This window comes from Rutilus rutilus (genome assembly GCF_951802725.1).
Source record: "Rutilus rutilus genome assembly, chromosome: 5".
Classification (NCBI taxonomy): Eukaryota; Metazoa; Chordata; class Actinopteri; order Cypriniformes; family Leuciscidae; genus Rutilus; species Rutilus rutilus.
This window is the reverse complement of record NC_140213.1, coordinates 39,772,879-39,788,423: the sequence shown is the minus strand read 5'-3', so window position 1 is coordinate 39,788,423 and position 15,545 is coordinate 39,772,879. Positions and strand designations below refer to the sequence as shown.

The 15,545-nt window shown below is 37.6% G+C and overlaps 1 protein-coding gene across 1 annotated transcript in view; it reads right to left on the bottom strand.

Moving 5' to 3' along the window:
- The window catches only part of zfpm1 (zinc finger protein, FOG family member 1), an 80,729-nt gene that overhangs the window by 13,653 nt on the left and 51,531 nt on the right, over positions 1-15,545 (bottom strand). Inside the window, exon 4 of the mRNA XM_084408954.1 lies at positions 5,238-5,371. Within this exon, the coding sequence (XP_084265080.1) occupies positions 5,238-5,371 (134 nt within the window). The remainder of the gene's footprint in view (positions 1-5,237; positions 5,372-15,545) is intronic.

Below are 15,545 nucleotides of genomic sequence, written 5' to 3'. Positions count from 1 at the left end.
ATCTATCTATATATTTATTCACATACACACAGTATATATGTATAAATATACACATACACAAATTGGAGTAATTTTTTAAAAGAAAGAAATTAATTTTATTTATTGTAAATTCATTTAGTTATTGTAAATTGTAAGATTATTTCACTTTTTTTATATATTTTTGATTTTCTTTTTAAAGAAGAGACTTAAATGAAAAAAATCTTATCAACCCCAAACTTTTGAACAGTCGTGCATTCAATTGAGAAAAAAAAAAAAAAACTTTTTAAATTGTTCTATATTTGTTTTTAATTGAAAAAAAGTGAGGTTTATGTTTAAAATAAAAAAGAAGATTTTCTAAAAAGATGAATCTAATAGAATTCTTTTTTTAAACTAATTTTATTAATATTTACATTTTTATTAAACAACAACACAAAAACACAAAATCATTTTGTCGTAAAATCTCTTTACACTTTATGCCTGTTTTGTTAAATTCTCATTTTTATTTTTTGCGAGTGTTCCATTTAAACATCTCCTTTTGATGTTCCAACCTATTCCGCTACATTTCTGCACTTCTGTGAGTGGAGAGCAGAGAAGTCCACAGGTGCCAATGTGCGATGCTCTCAATTGGACTCCCATTTGAAGCTTGACTTGCTTTCCCTTTTATCATTATGCAGATAATTGAGAGAGCCAATAATTAAGGGTATTCATGCATTCCTTTCAGGGAAAAGCATGTGTAGCGAGGGGTAACTCTCTGAGATCACTCTACTGACAGATGTAGATAAACCAGAGATTGGGATGAGGGTAAACAAACCCTATTGGTGCGAGAAAGAAGGGTGGGCGCGAGAGGAAAAAGAGAAAGATGAAGAGCGCTCACCTTCACGTGTCCTTTGTGGGGTGGCAGAGGGGGTGGGGGAGTGGGGCTCCCCCCAAAAAAGTGGGCTGGAGAGCAGTGGGTGGCGGGGCTTATCTGAGCAGTTCTCCTGGAGAGATTATTGGGGGATTAGTTGGGACGCTTGTTTCTAAAACATGATGAAAAGGCGCTCGGTGCATGATAACGCTTTGAACTCCCTACCCGCTACCATCGTGCCTTCGGGCGGCGTTCCACGAAATAACAGGAGAGGCGAAGTGGAAAGAACAATGGCGACGTGGTAGTGGAAGTCGTGCTGCACTTGTTTGCAACTATAGCGAACGTTTTTTTTTTAACCACCAAAAGTCTGACTGACAGTTCTGCTCATGTCAACATCAATAGTAGGCTAATCACAGCATCAATCATGTCCTTACATGTTTACAGTATATGAATACATTAAGCTATGCAAAATATTGTTATAATATCAAATCTAATACTTTACCCTTCATAAATGTGTTTTTTTTAAAAGAAATGTATACTTTTATTCAACAAGGATGCATTACTGATCAAAGACTTTTGTTACAAACGATTTCGATTTTAAATAAATGGTGTTCTTTTGAACTTTCTATTCATCAAAAAAATCCAGATTTTTTTTTTTTATCATGATTTCCATAAACATATTAAGCAGCACAACGGTTTTCAACATTAATAATATTAAGAAAATACGTTTCTTGAGCACTAAATCAGCATATTATAATGATTTCTGAAGAATCATGTGACACTGAAGACTGAGTAATGCCTGAGGAAAATTCAGCTTTAGTAATTTTAAAAGACATTAAAATTGACAGTTATTTTAAATTGTAATAATATTTCACAATATGCCCCTGTTTACACTGTTAAAATAACACTGTAATAACACTGATTAAAAAAATCTTACTAACCCCAAACCTTTGAATGGTAGTGTATATTATAACACTATATAATATGCATAATTTGTATAAAAGTACATATTATATTTATATTATCCATAAATATGATAATATTTAGTAAAGATGTTTTGATCAAATAAAATAAACACCAAATGTCCTGCCATTACATGTCTATTAAAACACAGGTGTGTGCATAACTGCTATTTAAAAAAAAAAAAAACGGATCTGTATGGAAACTGTCCCTTATCCAAAACAACTCTTGTTAAAACAACTCATAAAACTTTATGAAATCAGGAAATTGAATGAAGACACCTGAACAACAAAGAGACAATCGTTCATATAAGCTTTTTCAGTCTTTGAGACATATTCAAATAGATACAATGTTATGTCTGTTTTGTAAATATGCAAATTAAAGATTTACATTAAACAGACAGATCAAAGTGATAAAACCTGTTAAAACAGGACGTTTTACACAAAATGTTAAGAGAAGCTTCTCTAAACATCTTAACGCCTATGAATTCCTCATGGACACAGTCAAAATAAACAAATTAGATGTGAATTAGATGTACTCTTGAATGACCAAAACCAATACAATTCAGTGTGAAATAGGGGTGTGCGATATATATCGTCTTCCGTAATATCGTAATTGTTGTTTTAACGATGTGTGATCTGACATTATTGAGTATTTCCATCACTTTACAAAAACACACCTAGAGAGCGCACGCATACACTATACATCTAGTTAGACTAGTGCACTTGTGCATTTACAGTCCACGCTTTCACTACGTGATTTAGTCTATTAAAATGCATTAAAGGTATAGCAGAGGATTTTCCCGAATTTTAGAAAAGAACCGCCCTCTCCACTTTTTAAAAAAATGCACATGCGCAACACTCTACCTGTTCCCGAGAGGGAACGCCTATTAAACGTGTGCACGAGAGAGCATGCACGAGCTAATCATAGCTTACATTAACTTTTACTAGCAGTGATTTTAAATGGATTTCTCCAAATAGCATGCCAAACTTTACCTGTCAAGTAGAAACTTCGCGACTGAGGCATCAGTGGGAAGCCCAACCTGTGTTTTGAGCGCACGCCATCGTGTGAATCGTGTGCACGAGCACGTACGACGGCCTTACGTAAACATATCACCAGAATGATTGACACTTAGGAGGACCAATAGTCTTGATGATCCACCCGGAAAAAGAAAATCCTCCGCTATACCTTTAAGAATGCCCTCAATATTCAAGATAAGGGAGCAAAAATAACTGTATGTCTTTTATATTTATATCACACGAAGAGTGCAATTTAAGCTTATTGCAAAAGTTAGTTTCTGTCCACTGCATTTCTGCGAACTGACCACCACACAGAATATGAAGAATATCAAAAACTTAGTCTACAGCAGTCCTAAACCTGCCAAGGTACCAAGTTAAAGGGATAGTTCGGCCAAAAATGATATTTAACCCATGATTTACTCACCCTCAAGCCGTTCGAGATGCATATGTCAATCTTTTTTCAGACGAACACATTTTCAGTTATTTTAGAAAATTTCTTAGATCTTTCAGTGGTTATAATGTGAAGCAATGGGGTCCACCTCCTTCAAGTCCCAAAATGTGCATGCATCCTCACAGAAGTAATCCATCCGGCTCCAGGGGGATAAACGAAGGCCTTCTGAGGGTAATCCGTGCGGTTTTGTCGTAAAAATATACATATTTAAAACTTTATAAACGAAAATAACGAAAGTAGGACGTAGCGTAAGAAGCGTCGTGACGTAGAACGAACGTGACAGCGCAGCCAGAGAGCAGAGCAAAACAAAACTCTACGTTCGTTCTACGTCACAACGCTTCCTACGCTACGTCCTACGTCATACGCCAGCATCCATCTCCGTGAACGTGCGTCGACCGCTACCGGAAGCCAGTTATTTTCGTTTATAAAGTTTTAAATATGTATATTTTTACGATAAAACCGCACGGATTACCCTCAGAAGGCCTTCGTTTATCCCCCTGGAGCCGGATGGATTACTTTTGTGAAGGATGCATGCACATTTTGGGACTTGAAGGAGGTGGACCCCATAGCTTCACATTATAACCACTGAAAGATCTAAGACATTTTCTAAAATAACTGAAAATGTGTTCGTCTGAAACCCTTTCTGCCTATCCCTTTAACAATAAACACTCAGCAAAATATTGTCTAATTATCATTATTGATAAAATTGATATCATCTTATGTCAATATCGCATGCCCCTAGTATGATAGTGTATCTTGTAAGAAATACAAATAGCACACTTTGCTGTAACCCAACCCATTTCATGTCTCACAGTGTCTCAGATTAAACTCTAGGACAGGGAGACGGAGAAATACACAAGTACAGTCGTGACAGGACGGACCCTGACACCCAGTGACCCCAGCAGCTCCAGACTCAGGAGGATGTGGAGGGACGGCGAGAGATGCCGTAGGAATGTGAGATTCGACACACTATCTCTTGCCAGATACACACTCCTTCAACGAAGTGATAGCGGAGCGAGAGCAAACGCGATAGAATGCGAATGTGAAAGTTCTGAGCCGAAAATCATCAACAAAGCCCTGCCTCGATAACGAGATTTTTTTTTTGTAAAAAGAGAGAGAGCGAAAAAAAAGAGGAAGGGAGAGAGATTAGGAGGAGGTGAAGGAAAGGTGCAGGGAGGGGAGGGAGCGCGGGGTGCACGGCCTTAGAAATTCTCATAATAAATGAAATCTTAGAAATGAGAGCCTATCAAGTAGAAATCAATCACTGGGGTTTGTTGTCCAAGAGGATGGCGCCATACTGAGATAAAAGAGAAGCGTCCGTCTGGGGGGTGGGGTGGGGGGGTCTAGCCAATCACGTGCAGGGGCGGCCGAGCGCAGTTCAGGGGAATAAAGATGACACTCGCTCAAAACCTGCACTTCCATTTGCATACACCCATACTCCCGTGGATTACTCCTCACTTTGAATCAGTGCAAAGCAGCCGTCTGCTCATTCATCCTCAATTTAATAGGTTAGCGCCAAGGGGGGTGAATGATAAATTCATTCCTGTTTTACTTAATACACAATACATTTCACTGACTACCTACTCTTGAATCAAACCAGTTTGGAAAACATGCAACATTTTGTATGCATCCATCTTTTATGGAAATCAGCCAAGCGAGGAACTTTGCCTGTGTGTAAGTGTGTACGGGTCTGTGTTATCTTTCAAATGTTTGAGAACACAGCATGAGCCAGGAAACCTCTCCCAGAGCTCACATCACATGATCATCAGATGGACCTACAGCACATGACTGATACTCTAATACAACACAAGGCTACAGTATATGGTAACGTGTCCAAAAACACTGATATTACCAACTCCAATATGGTAATAACATGTTATTTGTTTCTAACTGTAATGTTAGAGTTATGATAGAACAGAGGTGGGATAGGAATCTTAACCAAATATCCTCATGACACGATCGCTGACCCCTCAACCCTTACCTCACTGGCAGGTCCGTCTGCGGTCTCTCCTGATTGGATGCTGCCAGAAAACGGACCCCACACGGTGTCACCTGACAGGTCCCTGAGGGCCAGGACCTTGAAGTCATCAGCACTGCCGCTTAGCATAAGATCATCTGTTTACACACAGTGGGAGAAAGAGTGTAAATATATCAGCACAACAATTAAAAAGAGGAGTGTTCGTTTGTTTTTTGTTGATCGCTAAGGTGATAGCTATTGCTCATACTTAAAAGAATAGTTCACCCAAAAATGAAAATTCTGTTATCATTTACGGAAGTCAATTGGACCCATAAACTGTGTGGCTAATTTTTTTTTTTTTTTTTTTCAGCAGAAGAAAGAAATTCATACAGGTTTAGGGACGAGTAAATGATGAGAACATTTTCACTTTTGAGTGAACTATCCCTTTAAATAGGGAAGCATCGATATTAAAATTCCAGCTGATAAGCTGATAATTATTTTCATGTTATGGACGATAACCGACAAATGGTCACCGTTCAAATTTTGTCTAAATAAATAACAAATAAAACACTAAAAACCAATAGGCATCACAAATGTATAATGTACAGCATGAAATCATGCGGAGATAACATTTAACAGTGTTATTCAATTTGAAGTGTTTCTAAAGATTAACTTTCAGTGAGAATTAGATCAAAATTCAATAACATAATATGATAAATAATAATACAGGTGAAAAAGATCCCACAGGAGGGATCTGAGCCATATCTAGGAACCAGAATACCAGAGACATGGAGGCACTTTTGACTTTGTTGAGCCAGCAAGCAACAACCTAGCAATCACATAGCAATGTGCAAAAAGAACACCTTAGCAAACCAGTCATTATCCTTAGTATCATTTCAAAAACAGACTACCAAGTCTAGTACCACTAGGGGGAGTTTGGCGCTCACTGAGCAGTGACACTGGCCCAAAACAGGGACAACTTCTGTACTTCCTATTAGAGATAAGTGCAGTGTGATGGGAGTCAAGGCTTTGGTGAGTCACAAACACAGGCCTAACACAGGAACAAACACAGGCTCCACAAATAGAGATAGCCCACGACAAAGCTGACACAACACCCAACCGTTCACTCGACCTAGCATTTATGTTTTACAATATACATTTATTAGAAAAGCTTTTCCGCGCACGTCCCCTCTACAGTTGGTAACTTTAAAAGTAGAGTCGCTGGAGAGGCCGACCTGTGGTGGTGCTACAGTCCATTCCAGCATCTTCATCCCAGTACAGCTCTGTTTAACTACCCCCCCTCCCTTTAGCAGCCTCGCTTTTGGGGGTCGGGCTAAAGTGCTGGGACCGATAAGAGTGTTTGTCTAACACTCTCCATGTCAAAACACTCATCTATCTTCTCTGTATCTATCCCCACCAGAGAACAACAGACAGACGCTGATAAAATGGCTTTCCCACAGCCAAGACGTGGAGCGGGGGAGGGCGTGAGGGAGAGAGAGGGCAACAGGAGCGAGAGAGAGGGGTACATAGGTGGAACGGGACGGATGCTGGACAGAAACACGTCACTGAGTGAGAGAGAGACTTACCAGAAAATAGGGTTTTTCCTGAGTCAAAAACGGTCATCCACACACACGTGTTCTCTAGTTTGTAATATTTGCAATATGTTTATTCATAAAATAAAATATGTTCACTGTCAGGACTGATCATAAAACAAAATGCCTAGAACTGTTTTATACTTAAAAATCTGTAAATTTAGATGTAAAAAGTCACTGTGACAGATTGGTTATCACTGTCAATCGGTGTCAATCGCACATTTGAATACAGTTGTTAATACTTTGCTATGTATAGTTAGCAGCATGAAAATAAAGTGAGCAAAGATCGCTGCCATTACAATCACTGAAGCTGTGAGGTACACAAAGCTGCACTCTTGCGAAAACTCTCGTCATAATCAATGAAGCGGTCTATTCTGCGCACTGACATTTCACATCATGCTTATACTTTGTTGGTTATAATGAAAAGATTTGTGAGCGCGCAGATCTCATCCTGAACAAAAAACTCAGCCGTTTTGAGTGGTGTTCTGACTAACTTAAACACATCTGATTTGCCATTGCGTTCACGCACTCAACAGATATGTCTGTGTGTAATTTTCTTTAATGCTCAATGCTGCAAAAACTCAACGCTGAATCGAAAACACTCACGGGACCGTTTAATAAGCAGCCGGCTATCAGAGGGTACCAGTACAGCAGAACAGCAGGTTAAAATGATCAAATATATCTATTAATTTTAGGTGCCGTCAAAATATTTTCAATGCAGGAAAAAGCCTTGTCTAAAAGGTAGTATTAAATGATTAGTTATAAATCAGTCAGTGGTGGGTTTGGTTCATTATTAATGAGAGGCTGGGCCTCTATCAGCGGTCTGAAGTCCAGTGTCATACATCCGCAGCACAGAGTCAATGACTCCTATCTACTGCATGTCTTCTAATCTAAACCCAGCATCAGTACCCACCCTGACCTCTCACATGACCCAATCTTATCACTGCAGCAGACCTTATTACCAATATATCACTGGCATAATTCCTACATAAGCAATTCCTACACCATCTGTGCTCAGCAGATGGTGACTGCCAACAGGTAGATTGTCAAGAGTAAAATCTCAAAATTCTCAGTCTGAATTAGTGAATCAAACGGAAAAAGGTCCAGGGTGACAAAATAAACAAAAAAAAAAAAAATACGATTTTAAGACCCTTTAAATTCTTGCTTTTTTAAAGTGGCAATTAAGCCCGTTTTACAGAAAATTCTCAACCCCAGATGTTTTTGCCATTTCTCAATAGAATCTATACAAAATTCCTGTAAGGCAATGGCAAAAAAAAAAAAAAAAAAATTGACAAAACTTTAACAAAAAGTGTAAAAATTAAGACAAATAATATATCAAATTAATTAATTAATTAATTAATTAATTCATTCATTAATAATACATACCGGTACTACTTCTACTGATAATAATAATAATAATATAATTTGACATTAATAATAAGTATTATAAGTTTTAACAATACATGAAAATTATTAATGGTAATATTAAATGCTATACATAAAATAATATATAAATAAATATATATCGTTTTTTGTTGGAATAATTCAGTATTTATTGTAAATGATTTATTCGTAAACATCATTGTCTTCAAAAAAGTGTGCCCTCTTTATCTTTAATCCAATCCCCCTTTCAGCGATATCGCTTCTCTTCTCTGATGACGTGGCATGAGGGCGGGACAACCTGTCAGTCACATGAGATTGACCAATAGCAAACCACAACAATTCAACCATCCAATCAATTCCCGATGGACAAAATCAAGTCCCGCCCTACACTCTTTCTTGTACAAGAAGCCATTTAAAATGGCTTCTTGTAAATAAATACTAAATTATTCCAAAATATGAATTGTCTATTTTTATTTCATGGTGACTTTAAGGTAAACAGTTCTGTTGAACTTTAACTTTAACTTGTGTTGAACTTTCCATCAAGCTAATTGTTCTCAGGGCCTCTGCTGGACAATTTATGAGAACAACCCTTTACGAGAAACGGCTTCTCTCGAGTCTAGACCAAGAAGTCTTATCTTTAAAACCCTACCATTTTCCCACACAATACACTGACACAATTGTGACGCTGCCCTTGTGTTAGGCCATAGCAACTTCCCTACAATAACCCCCATCAACCTTATCGATAGCTCTGCGTGACTGGTTCCCAAAAATATACGCCACTCTTATCGATAGCGATGAGTCCACACAGCTCTTATCAATAGCTCTACACACTGGCAGTGTCCACACAGCGCCTTATCAATATGACTGCCTCCGCAGACACCAAAGCGGCCAGTGTGCAATATAAAAAAGAAAATCACCCCGTCATTAACACAACACCATCAGACAAAACACAGACATAAAGAAAGAAAGAAAGCAAAAGAAAGAAAGAACAAACGAAAGAAATAAAAAAGGATGAATTCAGTTGCATCACATACAAGAGGGAAACATCCCACAAAAGAGCAGTTCTCGAGCAGCAGTGTGGTAAACACCCTGAAGGCAACACAAATCACTCAATGGTGGGAGTTGAGCAACTAGTCGTACTCACAGTTATCACAGCCACGCGCTTCCTTTTAAAGGGGATTCACCTTAGCTTAAAAGGATAGTTCACCCAAAAATACCCCAAAATCACCCTCATGTCGTACCAAACCTGTATGATTTCGTAAATCTTCGGAACACAAATGAAGGTCTTTATGAAGTCTGAGAGCTTTCTGTCCCTCCGTTGAAAGCTACGCAACCACCACTTCAACGCTTCAAAAAGTTCATAAAGAAATCATAAAACTAATCCATATAAATTGAGTGGTTAAGTCGCTTTATATGATGAACAGATTGAACGTCGGCTTAATATTCACATATAAAAACATTCATCATCTCACATATCAGTCATGATAAACAGAAGCTCAAGCACGTTCGCTTGACGTGCGAGAACCAATGAGGTTTGTTCTCGTGTTGAGCAGCCGTCTGAGCTTCCGCAAGAACCAATGCAAGTTTATGTTCACTGATCAATGTTTATATGTGGACAAAAGCCTAAATTAAATCTGTTCACCATAAAGCGATTGAGTCTCTTCAGAAAATTTGGACTAAGCCAATTCGTATGGATTAGTCTGACGATCTCTTTATGAACTTTTTGAAGCGTCAAAGTGGTTGTTGTGTAGCTGTCAACGGAGGGACAGAAAGCTCTCAGATTTCATCAAAAAGATCATTTGTGTTCCTAAGATGAATGAAAGTCTTACGGTTCATGAATTTACATTTTTGGGTGAACTAACCCTTTAAGGAAACCCAACCAAAATGTCCTTCTTAAAACAAACTATTCTAAATGAAGCCGTTTGTGTTTTACTTCTTACATCATTTGCATGACGGGGTTGTTAATCCCAGATATTTTGAGTGAAGCTGGCAGTCAGGGTTAGGGTGAGTCATGTTTAGAACAATACTGATCATAAAAAAGCTCAAACTGCCATAAAAGAGACAGAAACAGAATTCAATGGAAAACGGTTACTGATGGGCTGTGTCTTTAGCTTTTTCCTCTTGGAGTATTATGTATAAAACCCAGACACACACACACACACACACATAGAGGGGAATTGAATAAACAGTTGCAGAATTACATCACGCAAACATCCCAGATTTTCCAATCATGTTGCAATCATTACCTGCGGCATTATTACTACCATTATGCCAAAACAACTAGGAATGCATAGTACACCGGGGCCATTTTGGTAAAGGACAATATTCAATATATTTAGTCTAAATTGTGCATGTGTCATTTCCCTGTTTTTACATTTCGGTCGCCCTTGCCGTCATCTAAGCACTTAAATCTTTAAAAATCACTACTAAATTAATCATTTTAAATGTAATGTTTAGAAAATCTGAACATGAATATTCATTTTTCGAGGTGTACATTATAATGTTGTGCTACCTTAGTAGCATTTAAAATGATTGATTTAAGTTATTTTATTTTTTATTTAGACAAAACCGTATAGAATTTTAATATCAGCCAATTATCAGTAATTAGACATGACATGATAAATTATTGTCAGCTATTTAATATTGATGGTATCCACCAGGATTTAAACATCAATGCATCCCTAAAAACAATGCATGGGATTAACCAACACTATTCATTCTTAGTGAATTCTCCTCTCAATATATTTTGATATTTGACAGGTAACGGCCTCATACTTAATTTTCCTATTGGCTTTAACGTTATCAGACATGTTCCTGAAAAACACAAACAATATTCTCATAACAGCATCATTGAGTGAGTTCATCTTTTAAAGCTCCAGTGACTCCTCTTTATTGGCTAAAAAGAGCATGTAGTTATCCAGTCGGGCCCTATTCAGGTTTTCCGTAGCTCTTTGGGCTTCTCTATCAGGACTAATTGATTTTTAAAAAGACTATTGTTGATATCAAATGAGCAGATCGCTCCACAGCCATTGATTTTTTGACACAGTACAACAGGAAATCTTTATCGGAGCCACACTCCGACCCTACGCTAATAGGTGGGGTTTAACCTCTGCTGAATGACAAATCCCACACTTTCCTAACCCATAAAGAGTGAAAATAGAGTGTGTAAGCGTGTTTGTCAGCGAGCATGAGTGTAACACTAGTAGAGGAGTGGCTATTCAGCAGTGATCAACACACACACACACTCACACACAGTCCCTGATAACTCACCCAAGCGTCCGTCGGTCAAAGAGTTCAGTTGAGAAGATACAAATTTCTGGGATAGGCATCGTATATTCAGCACGGCATCATTTCCATTTTACCCTTATTTTGCTGGGTAGAGATAAGACACCTGCGTTCGCCACTCTCATCAGATGAGCTTCAACAGAACTTTATCATTGACATTTACTACTGTTTACACAACTAATTTCTCTTAACTGTACTTCTGAACTTTTATCTGACCAACACAAGGCCTGGAGAAGAGCTGATGCCAAACAGCAAATATGCAAAGGAGTAGGGAAGATGAACTATGCTCAAATAGAAAGCGTTGCACACTGCTGCAAATATGTGGCTTTGAAGACACACGCCTGGAGAGACAAATAAAGACTTTAAGTAGCATCTTAAATTCCACTGTGGAGAAAAACTTGAAGTGCTGGAAAGGGTTTATAATAGAAATGAGGAAAAAATGCAGGTCTGCACAATGAGAAATATATTTAAATCTAATGTTTGACCAAGATCATTTAACCAGATGCAAGGAACCAAGAGGATAACTACTGTAAGTGACAGCAGAACAAACCGTTGTGTAATGAATCGTGCTAGATAATTCAACTTTAGCCTACCTAAAGCAGGCTAAAGTGGAACAAATTGAAAGTTTAGGTGGGAGTCAGGGGGTTAGTCACTTCACAGTCATAAACTATGATTCGCTACAGAGACAGAGCTTTAGATTGGACAAAAATCTGGTCCATTTTCCTTCACGTGGAACAATGTAAATTTTATATGTGTATTTATCTGCTAAAAAGGATTTTAGCTTAGAAAAGCATTTAGATTTGCTTCATAGCTAATAGACACATAACTCTATTAACTCACATAATTTTGATTTCATGGGGTTTTTAAACTGACGCTTAAACAGGTAATACGTTGCTTTAGGAGAATAGTTTTGTGTTCAATTCTCACCCTTAACGCTGCTATGTTAATTAATTTACACATTTGACTGTCCTCTGGTTAAGAGACCATATAGATGCTCTATAATCTTCTGTATGACTGCAGGCCTGATCTTGTGTGTGTGCGCGTTTTCAACTGCTTTTCCTTGTCTTCCACCACCGTTACCCTTTCACAAATTGAAAGTGAGGACCTTCCAGAAACTCGTCCTGATAATCACACATAAATTAATTAGAAAATGTTTCTTGACATTCTCGCTGCATAGACAGGGGAAAAGACTCCGGGAAAAGCCATCAAATTAATTGTACGGTATGTGACTTTGATAATTAATTCAATAATTATTTCATGTCTACTTTAGCAACTCCTTCTGGCTGGAAAAAAAGGACAATTTGACGATAGCGGCGTAAGGCTTTAGATTCTGAAAGAAAAGTGTTGGAAATAACACTGAAATACAGAGGTGAGAGAATTTAAACACTAAAAACATGACTTCGGTGAGTGCATACACACATTGTGAACATTTAAAATGCATGAATATCACTGCATTCAATAAAATATCTAAATAAACAAGTGGAATCTGCAAACAAATGATGCTAAATGAACATTTTTCAAGCCATTTTAACTAATTGCAACAGCTTTAAAAGTGTGCTTGTGCTATCTTTCATTACAAAAATGCCATTTGCCTTAATACTTTACTATTTGAGGACACTGTGTGTGTTGTAACAAATTCACATACAATGGAATTAAAAAACTGTCTATGACTAAAAGTCTGAAGGAAATAAACTTTAAACTAAACTAAACAAATATTTAATCTAATTGGATTTTATCCAACCCTTAATCTAATATCAATGCAAAACAGCAAAGCAGCCCTTTGCTGCCCGTTTCTTCACAAGCGGCTATAAAATATTTCTCGCGCACTTAAACATGGCACAAATGACAGATGCAAGTGGCACATAGAAAAAGCAAGGCCTGGCGGAGGAAAGATATAGGGCAGGAGGGAGGAAGGACAAACTGAAATGCGGGGCAGTGAAAGAGAGACAGGAAGCGGCAGGAAAGCGCAGGCATCTGATAGGGCTGGTAATCGGCGTGGCAGTGTCCCGTCTGCAGCCGCCAGTTCGTGGGCCACATGGAGCAGCTGGGCGAGATAGCAGCAGGGGACGGCAGTGAGAAATGTTCCTCTAGATTAAAGCCCACACCTCTCAATCATCAACAGGGTAAGAGAGTGACAGACAGAAAGGGAAGAGTATGTTCTTAATTACAGATAAATGCCCCTTCCTACAGTCAATCATCATTGCGTGAGACACACGACACAGGGAAATGCTCACTTATTCACACGGACGGTTGTTCTAAACAGTCTAAACAGTTTTCATGTGACGTGTATTAGGCTGCCGTTGAGCTCCGTTTAACCACAAGCGTGGGACGATTGTCCCGCAGTCTACTGTGCGCAATTGAGTTCCAGCAGGTGTGTGGGATGTACGCCAAGAGCAATAATACAACAAATGAAATTCAAACAGTGAGAAAAAAAAGAAGAAAAAAAACTGCCAAACTTAAGACACATTTGTTACTGTTAATTTATGAAATAAGCTTTAACTGAATCGATTATAGCCCATCAGATATTTTAATTCTTGAAAAAACAACAATAAAAAAAAGCATGCATCAATTTTTTTTTTTTTTTCAGTTTGTCAATCTGGTTCGCCATGACCAAAGTGAGGAAGAAAACGTTTCTTAACAATTTAAAGACATGTTAGTCCAGTAGTAGGGATGCATTTACAGCATAACCTTTATGAGTTTGTTTCTTCTGCTGAACACAAAAGATGATGTTTTGAAGAATGTTGGTAACCAAACAGTTGATGGACCCTGTTGACTTCCACAGTATGGGGGGGAAAAAAATACTATGGAAGTCAATTGGGAACATCAACTGTTCTTCAATAATTCTTAAAATATCTTCTTTTGTGTTCAGCAGAAGAAAGAAATTCTTGAAACGTGAGGTTGAGTAAATAATGACAGAATTTTCATTTTTTGGGTGAATTATCCCTTTAAATTTCAGGCTGATACACATAAGCCAATTATTATTTTCATGTAATGACTAATAGCCAATAAATTGGCGATATTAAAATCTGGTAACACTTTACAATAAGGTCCCATTAGTTAAAGTCAACATGAAACAGAAGTTGCAAAAGTCTTTTCTTCTCTGTTGTGATGTATATCCAAATGAAACGGCTTCACGTACAAGAAAAAACGTAGGGCGGGACTTTTGTCCACTGGGAATTGCTGTGATCTCATGTGAGTGACAGGTTTTCCCGCCCCTCACGCCAGTAAACACGTCATCAGAGAAGAGAAGAGATGTCGCTAAGTGGGGAGGAAAGTTATTTTGATTAAAGATTACAAGAGCATAAGCTTTTCTTTCTTTTTTTTTTTTAAACAACAATATGAATAAATCAAATGTAAATTTTGATTTCATGATGACTTAAACGTTAATATATCAATTAACATTAACTAACAATGAACATTTGTTACAATATTTATTAATCTTTGTAAATGTTAGTTATTAAAAATACCACTGTTCGCTGTTAGTTCATGATAGATCCGGCCCATTAAATAATTTAACAGATGCAATGTATTAATTTAGTACATGTCAAAATTAGCATTAATTAAGACGGATAAATGCTTCAGAAGTATTTTTTATTGTTAGTTCATGTTAAATGATATTGTAAAGTATTACCTAAAATGCTATAGGCAAATTCGAAATAAATCACTCAAGTAAATGCTAAAAGTCGTCATATAATTATAATTCGCCGTATAAAAAAATGGATAATGATGTGATTTTAAGATGTTATTGAATTATAAGTGTTGTTAAAGATAAACTTAAAGGGAAAGCGAGATGACAGCAATGTAAAATGTTACAACATTTTACAGCAACATTTAATTGTAAAAACAGAAACTGAGCATGCAGATAAATATCCAATATATAATCAATATAAACAGATCATTTACAACTCCAACATGTCAGGTCAGGAATCTGGGGAACACGCTGTGCTGGGATAAGAGGGTAACGTGGGGAAGTGAGAGCGATTGAGAATGGATGTTAACGGTCTGACGCTGGTCCCGCTCTGCTCAGCCTCAGATAACAGCTTCGCCCGAGTCCCTCATAGTGCAGCACAAC